Source organism: Microtus ochrogaster, chromosome 2 (assembly GCF_000317375.1).
Source record: "Microtus ochrogaster isolate Prairie Vole_2 chromosome 2, MicOch1.0, whole genome shotgun sequence".
Taxonomy (NCBI): Eukaryota; Metazoa; Chordata; class Mammalia; order Rodentia; family Cricetidae; genus Microtus; species Microtus ochrogaster.
In genome coordinates, this window is record NC_022010.1 from 15,562,969 (window position 1) to 15,572,072 (window position 9,104).

The following is a 9,104-nucleotide window of genomic DNA, read 5'->3' on the forward strand; positions in this document are numbered from 1 at the left end:
TCCCTCCCTCCCTCCCTCCCTCCCTCCCTTTCTTCCTTTTTTTTGAGACAGGGTTTCTCTGTAGCTCTGACCATCCTGGAACTCTATCCATAGACCAGGCTGGCCTCAAACTCAGAGATCCACCTGCCTCTGCTTCTGCTGGGATTAGAGGAGTGTGCCAGGCAAAAGTCCTTTGTTTTTTGAAATGAGATTCCTGCAGCCTTCACACAACCCAAATACTTTTTGAGTTTGGCTACACAGGACCAATGAGGCAACAGCCATCATGATTAGATCCAAGACTTCCTGTTTATTTGCACATGGCCTTGGCTGGGGTGGCAGGGGCTGGGCTGGAGAGCAGACTGTAGGCCACCCGAGGCTGGGCTCAGGGCTCAGTCCTTCTCTTCCCCGTGGGTGATGATGTGGACTAAGTTCTTGTAATCGAGATTGCCGGTGACATCTGGGGGAAAGGCTGTGAACATCTGGTCGATCTGAGGGCAGGAATGGTGGGGACAGAGACAATGAGAGTGGCAAGGGGCAGGGAGGCCTGAGAGCCCAGGGAAGACCTGGGAAGGACCCCTGTTCCACAGCCGCCAGCGGGTCCGAGGCAGGAGGTCCAGCTCCCTGGGCACTCAGCCCAGGCTACCGTCCTGGCTCGGCGTCTGTGTCCACACGCTCCCATATCATTACGATCTCTGCCTCTATTCCCCAGGGTGACCCCAAGGTCCCCTAGACACCCCAGGCACCCTGCAGTGGAGAATAGAGGTTCAGCCGCACAGGGAGCTGGGTGGATCAGGTTCAGGTATGCCAGGGCCTGGTGGGGACTGCAGCTGAATGCAGCAGAGGGCCTGTTGTGGTCACATGGCCAGAGAGGTCATAGTCTTGGAGGGAAACCAGAAATCAAGGTGGTTATTTTACATACAATTTCCCTGTTTAAAAAGTATTGGGTGAAGCAGTCATAATGGTGCCTGTGATCCCAGCACAGGGAGGCAGACAGAAGGTCTGGGAATTTAAAGTCACCTGGATTAAGTAGCAAGTTCTAGACCAGCCAGGGCTGTGTAGTGAGACTCTGTCTTAAAAGGCACCCCCTCCCCCAACATGGTTTTGAATGGTTACTATGGGTTCCCCCAACTTTTCTCTATCTTGCCGTGCCAGGGATTGAACCCAGGTTTCCTTGCACACCAGGCGAGTGCCCTAAGCCTGAGCTACAGTACCAGCCTTGTTAATCTTTATTTTGTGGCAGGTCTGACCAAGTTGCCCAGGTTGGCCTTAAACGCTATAGCTTGTGCAGGCCTTAAACCTGCAATCCTCCTGCCTCAGCTTCTCTGGTAGCTGGGACAACTATAGGCTGCCATAGGCCTGTGTCATGAGACCTAGCTGGTTTGAATTTGTAACCACCAAAAGACACTGTGCCCTGGCCCTGTGATGGCATTGTGCACTGTGAACACCACCGAGCCTCGTGGCATGTGACAGTGAATTCTGTTCTCATCCCACCTTGACAGATGGGGAGACTGAGGCACAGTGAGGTTAAAGTCTAAAGTCCCATGAGTGATGGAGGGATGGTTCCCTCGGGGGATATACACCAGAGTGAGATAGAGCTCTTGTGAAGGAGGCTGGGCAGTGGGGACACTGTACCTCCTCTTTGGAGAATCTCTCTGCTTGTGTGGTCAACATCTCCCGGACACTGTAGGAGAGAAGAGAGCAGGTGATGGTGACATATGTCTGGGGTGGAAAGTGGGGACCCCACTCCCTCAGAAGTCACTCACTAGTCAGCCTTCAGCGACCCTTTGCCTTCAGGGTCAAACACCTTGAATGCGTTGAGAATGGTCTCCTCGGGGTCAGCCCCTGTAAGAGAAGGTGGGCTTACCATCTGATGGGACAGGAGCCACTGGGGCCGTAGGAAGTGGACCCAGGTCCCCCTGAGCCAGAGGAGCTGGGGCAAGGCCATTTCCCTCAGGGAGATCTGGGTTTGAACAAAGGCTGGGGAGTTGGCTCAACAGGAGGGCTTGCTGCTCCTCACATCCTCCCGTAACCCTGCCTCTTCTGGCCTACACGCACTGCACGCGTGTGCTATGCAGGCACATATACACACAAATAATAATATCTTTTTTTTTTTTTGGTTTTTCGAGACAGGGTTTCTCTGTGGTTTTGGAGCCTGTCCTGGAACAAATAATAATATCTTAAGAGAAGGCTGAGGAGCCAACAGGAAGTCAATTGCAAGGGAGGGTTCAAGAACAAGACTGGGCAGGTTGACTCTGGGAGTTTGTGGGTTGCAGGGCCTTTCAAGCAAGTTGTCTTTCTGTCTCTGAATCCACCATGACCTGGGGGGTAAGAGTAGAGCCAGCCACTCAGGTGCTCTAAAACATGTCAGTCACTGAAGCCGATCAGCCCAAGGCTGGGTAGCTTGCCGAGCAGCTTCTCCTGCTGGAGGAGTACACCCCCACACCGCCACTGGAGGAGGGATCCCCTGCTGGAACAGCCTCACCAGCAGCTGAAGCAGCAACCCTGCTTGCTTTTATGCTATTTTTCTTCTTTTTATTACTTTTTATGTGTATGAGTCTTTTGCTTGCATATATACTGTGTACTACATGTGTGCCTGGTCTCCAGAAACTGCATTGGACCTCCTGAAACTGAAGTTACAGACGGTCATGAACTACTATGTAGGTGCTGGGAATTGAACCTGGGTCCTTTGGAAGAGCAGCCAGTGCTTTAAACCATTGAGCCATTCTTCCACACTAGTTTTCAATGAATACTTTTCCACTTGTGAGTTGCCCATCTTTTGCCCATGCTGTCTCTTCTAGAGCTTAATGCATGCCGCAGGTGAACACACACACACACACACACACACACACACACACACACACACACACACACACACATGCATGCTCACACTCACATGCACAAACTCACCTTTAAGTTTCTCCCCAAACATGGTGAGAAACACAGTGAAGTTGATCGGTCCTGGAGCCTCCTTGATCATTTCATCAATCTCTTCATTTTTCACATTCACACGTCCTAGCGGGAAACACTGGGACTGAGCGCTGGGAGAGCAGCTGTGGCCCTTTGTGATCCAGCTTCTGGGAAGCTGGTCTGGGAACTGTCGGGGACAGTGGTGTGTGTGTGTGTGTGTGTCTGTGTGTGTGTGAGAGAGAGAGAGACAGACAGACAGACAGACAGACAGACAGACAGACCTAGGGCAGACTTCCCCAGCAGTGTTCTCGAGCAGTCAGCCAGCTTCTGATGTGGACTGGGGTGGTTAAAACAGTGTTGTCAAGGCTGGGGTCATGGTACAGGGGATTAAGTGGTGGCCTAGAATGCAAGAGGCCCTGGGTCCCCCCCCCCCAGCACCTCATAAACCGGGTGTGGTGGCGAATGCCTGCACTGGGATGATCAGAAGTTCAAGGTTCTCCTGGGCTACTTAGTAAGGGTGAGGCTAGCCTGGGCTACATGAAACTTGCGCTCATTAAATGAATAATGTCTTCAGGCCTGAAACCTTTAATATAAGTAAAACATGCTTGTGTTGTGATGCCCTTCTGAGATGCGGGTAGAGGGCTGTGTCTCCAGTCACCAAGGGAACTCGGTCAGGCTTGCTGCAGCCCGAGCTGCACGGTGTCACATCCCTGCTCTCTCTCCGGCACGCGTCTGTCTCTGTGCAAACCGGACAATGCTGGTCCCTTCCTAAGACTGCATTTTTAAGATAAAAGGCCGCAGCAGTTACAAAGGTGGAGAACAACTCCCAGAGCTGTTCTGGGAGCCCTGAGTTTTGCGGATGGGCACAAGGGGGACCGGGAGGCAGGCTCACACACTTGAAATGCTGAATAAGCCAAAATCCCAAATGGGATGACCCCAGTAGCCTGAAAAACAAATATCTGGAAGGATTTTTAGGTCTGAGACTGAAGCATTGATCAGAGCATGGCCTTCTGATAATTCTGTTTTCTCCTTTATTCTTTTCTGAGTAGTTTGAATTTTCTATGATGAGCCAGGAGTGTGCTATAAAATCTGTCTGTCCTGCCCCCCCCCCCCGACACCTTGGATTAAAAGGAAAGGAGGAAGCATGGGAAGACCCGGGAGTGGCTCCCAAAGCCTGGCTGCAGCTGAAGCTTTGGCATATGACAAACAGGCTCTTGGCTTCTTTCGATGCCTGCACCACCCCTCCTCCACCTTCTTCCCTAGTATGGGAAGGCAATCTCCGTGCAGGGCTCACGCCACATACCTAGGGCAGCAAATGTGTCCCTCAGGTCATTCTTGTCAATGAAGCCATCTCTGTTCTGGTCCATGATTGTGAAGGCCTGTGGGGCAGGGAGAGTTCAGCTGAGGGCAGGGAAGGGGTTTCTGGGAGCTCCAGGGACCACTACATAGAATGGATTGAAGAATTGGAAACAGTCTTGAGCTGATTTAACTGCAATGTCCCTGTTAGGCCCCCACCCTAGAGAATCAAAATCATGTCCCCATAAAACCCTGTCCAGAAGCTGAGCAGTAGAGGTGCACGCCTTTAATCCCGGCACTCAGGAGGCAGAGGCAGGTGAATCTCTGTGACTTCGAGGCCAGCCTGGTCTACAGAGTGAGTCCCAGAACAGTCAGGGCTACACAGAGAAACCCTGCCTCGAAAAACAACGAAAGACCCTGTCCAGACATTCTGATGTAGGAGAGCCCCAGGCACACCCTAGCATCTTCAAAGGAGGAATGAGACCCCAAATGAGGCTCATGCTACTAAGCATGGTTCAGTCCTGAAAAAGAACAGTGGTTCCATCCTTGTCACAGCAGGGTTTCACAGAGAGAGCAAGGCCAAGACAACCGACCGTGGGCCACAGGTTGCCTGGGTACTCCAGGAGAGAACTGACCACAGGCACCACGTTTCCTCTTTTGAGGTGACAGGTGACCTGAGCTTTCATGGTGGTGACTGGTAAAGACACGGTAAGAGTAAAACCTGGTGATCCACAGGAGGTGGTGTTAGTAGGGACAGAGGTACCATCTTAGAACCTATGTAGAAATGCTTGTGTGACCACAGCCCCTCCCCCCGCCAAGGGCCAGGTGTGAGTGAGGAACCCGTGGTGCTGCTGGGACATGACTCTCTTGACCATGGCCAGTGGCTTCATTTGGCCGCTTTAATTAGGGCCAGAGGTGCTTGCAGCAAGGCACAGCCCACTGCTGCGGGCAACAGGCTTCATGCAGAGCCGCACTCAGTTGTCCGAGGTGGCCCTGCCCTTTCCGCTTTGGCACTGGAAAGGAAATTCTCCACGGTTAATATGCAGGGACGCAGCAAGGATAGACATAACAGTGATGGGCATGGGTGGACTGCCATGCTGCCCAGCCCAGCGCACCAGGACCCAGGCAGGGAAGGGAAATCAGGAAGGACTATAGGGACCAGGGGCTGGACTTGGTTCTCCTGCCAGCCCCCCCCCTGTCTGTCATTTATCTCCCCCCCCCCCGCCCCCGGCACAGGAGCTACTGAGGATCTCAGGACAGAGGTGACCAAAGTGGGAATCAACACTGAGCAGAGATTGCCAGTGGGTGACTGTGGCTCCCCAGCACCTCTTCTGTGCTTTTCTGGAAGACTCCTTGTATGTCAGTCGGGGGGGGGGGGGTGGTGTGCACTTTTTTTTTTTTTAAAATAATCTATAGAGGTTACTAAGACCAAGTGTTTGTTCAGGGGTTTTGCAGACAGTCTCAATGAGCCTGGGTACATGGGCATGCAGGTCATTTCCCCGGTGGGGTGTCCTTCATCTGGGGAGGAGGCTGCCACACCCACCTCCTTGAACTCCTGGATCTGAGCCTGCTCAAACATGGAGAACACGTTGGAGCTTCCGCCTTCTATCCTCTTCTTGGCTTTCTTCGGGGCCTGGGGAGGAAGCAGCCATTAGGCACGGCTGAGTCCCAGGCCTGCCCCGTCACCTGGTGAGGGACTCTCCTTTGCCCAGACAACATGAGAGAGAAAACGACACTTGAAAGGACGCAAACATTATCTCATTCTCTCTCGGCTCCACCAACGAGACAGATTTACTGGAGGCTCAGAGAGAGTGAGTCACTTATCCCAGGCCACACAGCCACAGAAACCCACATAGTCTGTGCCCCAGCCACTGTCTCGCTCTAACTAGGAGGTTGGGAGGCAGACACCTACTCAACACTATGAAGGAGAACCTTTTAACAGTTCCAAGTTCAGAAGATAGAACCAGAAAAACTTTCCTGAATGGAAAACAAACAACCCAAGCCAAAACCCAACCCAAACCCAAAACCTCCCCCTCTTTTATTCAATTTTTGCAAGTCCCATAGGGAGCTGCTCTTTTCGGTTCCTTGGGGACACTGATGGGGTCACTCTGCATGGCTGGTACACAGTGCTGGTCCATCTAGGGCTGGGGGAAGGTTTATGAAAACTGCCCTCCTCTTCCAATGGGGTCCTTAGCTTACAGGGTGCCTCTCGATTGCCCACCCTGCATTTTCCCTCAAGGGTCCACTGACCACTCACCATGGTGTCTGGAGCTGGCTGCTGCCTCTGGAGAATTCCACGAGTCTACTGGCCTGCATCTGCTGTGGAACAATAAATACCTCTTCCCTGGGGTTAAAAATAACCCCATGACCACTTTTGGCAGTTGTAGGTGAGGCAGAGGCCACCTAAGCCCCCCCACTCCATGCCGTTCTTCTGAAGTAAGAGCTGCTCACTGGCGGCCACCGCCTGGATTGACACGTGAGACCCAAAAATGCCTTCAAGGTTAAAGAGGCAGTGGCTGGTGCCTGGCCTGGGAGTGATGCTCAGTGCCGCCTGCCACGCCTGTCATTGTCTAGTGGGGAAAAGGAACCCTGGAGGAGGAGGTGAACCTCTGTAATTAGGCTCCCTAGCACCTCTGGGCCTGTGCACCTGCGCTCCTTGGTCAGCCTCTGGGGCGCCTTATCTTTGCTCAAATGTCACCCACCCTCGTTCTTGGCCTCCCTTCCCTGATTTGTATCCATGCCCTGCCACGCTCTGCAGTGTTCACTCTCTGAGCAGGCAGTGTGATGGACAGCCAGCTCTCGAGGCGGGGGCCTTCTCAATGCCTCTTTCTCTGCTTCCATCTACTTCGCACAGAAAGCTTCTTGGCCGCTCGTACTTGTGGACCTACTGAAGAATGACACACATCACACTCACATTCAAAGTCTCCAGCCACCCCACGGGAGCGAGGTCACTTTAGCAATTGGGTTTCCATCTCACAGCTATGAAAAAAGTGAGCTCTGAGAGGCAAGCCCGCTGCTGGGACAGTGGTAGCGTGACCTATGTCCCCAAGTGCTGGGGGGACCGAGTGTGTCACTAAGTCAACTCCTCTTCTTTTTGAGACGTGGTCTCATATGTAGCTGAGGGTTGCCTTAAACTCAAAAAATAAGAAAAGGGAAACACAGGGTTTATTCTTCCATTTCTTGCATTCAGGGTGGCCTTGAACTCACTATGCAGCTGAGGCTAACTTTGGAATCCGGATCCTTCTGCCTCCTCCTCCTCTTGAGAGCTGGGAAGACAAAGATGAGATTCGGGCAGCCCAACCTTCGTTAGGTGACAGTCATTTCCTTCTGAGGTCAAGATTGTTTGAGTCTGTGGGGCACAGACATATGGCCAGATATAGCTATTAGAAAGAAGGAGGCCACTAGAGATGGCTCAGCGGTTAAGAGCACTGGCTGCTCTTCTAGAGGACGTTGGCTCACACCTGTCTGTAACTCCAGTTCCGGAGGATCTGACACCCTCACATTGACATACATAAAAAAATAAAAAAAGAGCCGGGCAATGGTGGCGCACGCCTTTAATCCCAGCACTCGGGAGGCAGAGGCAGGCGGATCTCTGTGAGTTCGAGACCAGCCTGGTCTACAGAGCTAGTTCCAGGACAGGCTCCAAAGCCACAGAGAAACCCTGTCTCGAAAAACCAAAAAAAAATAAAAAATAAAAAAATAAATAAAATAAAAAATAAAAAAAGAAAAGAAAAAGAAAGGGGGTTAGGAAGGTAGGGAAGGGAAGTGGCATACACCAGTTACCCCAGTACCCAGGACATTGAGGCATGAGGATCAGGAGTTCATGGTCAATCCTTGGCTTCATAGTGAATTCAAGTTTAAGGCCAACCTGGGCTACATGACTGTCAGCAAAACAAAATACAACCAATTGACCACAACCCCATTTCCCTGGCTTCTGGAGATTGTGTTGAGGTGCGTGTGCCTGTCCAGGAGCCATGGTGACTGAGAAAGGAGGTGACCAACAATGGTGTGAGGCTGGAGGCTAAGGTCTGGCATTACCATGAGCCTTGGGCCCCCAGAGGTGACCTGTCCCCATAGCCACTTTTCTACTGAGCTGTCTGAGGAGCTGACTTGTGTTGCTGTGTGGGGAGACTTTCTGGCGATCTGGTGAAAAAACCCTGGCCTGAGGGCCTCAGAACTTGAGGTGGCAGGCACTTGTCCATGGACCTCCACAGCCTCTGTGGGCTCCTGTTCCTTCTGGTAAACACAGATGTGCTACCTTGGACTGTTGGACTCCGTGAAGGAGACCAGAGGATTCTGGGATCATGTTGGCCCAGCCAGGGTGCAGAGGCATGGTTGCTGGAGGTGCAGTGTTTCCGAACTCTCAGTCAGAGGCCAGATCCTTGAAGAGGCCCAGGGTGGGTCCATGTAGAGGACTTAGCTCCCTCCTCACAGTTCATGGTGGAGGCACACAGGGGCTGACACTGCTCTGTCCCTAGGCTCTTGGGTGACACCCACCTTGTGGCCCCAAGCTCTCACGACTTGTGAAATTTCTGCAGCCTTGAAGTTTCTGAGATCCACTGAGCAGGATAATCAGGGCCCCCCACCGAAGCAGAATTGTCGGAGCCTCCAGAACAACTGAGAACAAAGCGAGGGTATGGCTTTCCCACTACCCTTACAAAACACAACGGTAAACCCCGTGGCCCACAGCAGCCAAGCTCCTTATCTGGCAGGGTTGGCCGTCAGAAATAGAAATGGAGCAGAGGGCTGCGTCCTGCTGTGGATGTGGGGACAGTCCCTTCCTTACGCCTTCCAGCTCCTGGCAGCTGCCGGCATTCCTGGGCTCTCATCCCCATCAGAGCAGCCTCTGTCTGGCTTTTCTGGCTCTCCAGTGTCCCTCACAGGTAGTCACAACAATAAAGCTTAGATGTATATAAATGCAT

General features: G+C 52.5%; 1 protein-coding gene across 2 annotated transcripts; it reads right to left on the minus strand.

The window, feature by feature from the left end:
* Positions 1-271: 271 nt before the first annotated feature.
* On the minus strand, positions 272-6,492 carry Myl2 (myosin light chain 2). Of its 2 annotated transcripts, none has more exons than XM_005344462.3 (7): positions 6,440-6,492; positions 5,726-5,815; positions 4,190-4,265; positions 2,887-2,991; positions 1,743-1,821; positions 1,612-1,660; positions 272-467 (listed from the first exon to the last, which is right to left on the minus strand). In XM_005344462.3, the coding sequence occupies exons 1-7, from the start codon at positions 6,440-6,442 to the stop codon at positions 369-371; spliced, it is 501 nt and encodes a 166-aa protein (XP_005344519.1). In that variant the 5' UTR covers positions 6,443-6,492; the 3' UTR covers positions 272-368. The 2 variants fall into 2 exon arrangements, with proteins under 2 accessions (XP_005344519.1, XP_005344520.1); XM_005344463.2 differs by lacking the exon at positions 272-467 and adding an exon at positions 573-857.
* Positions 6,493-9,104: the final 2,612 nt, after the last annotated feature.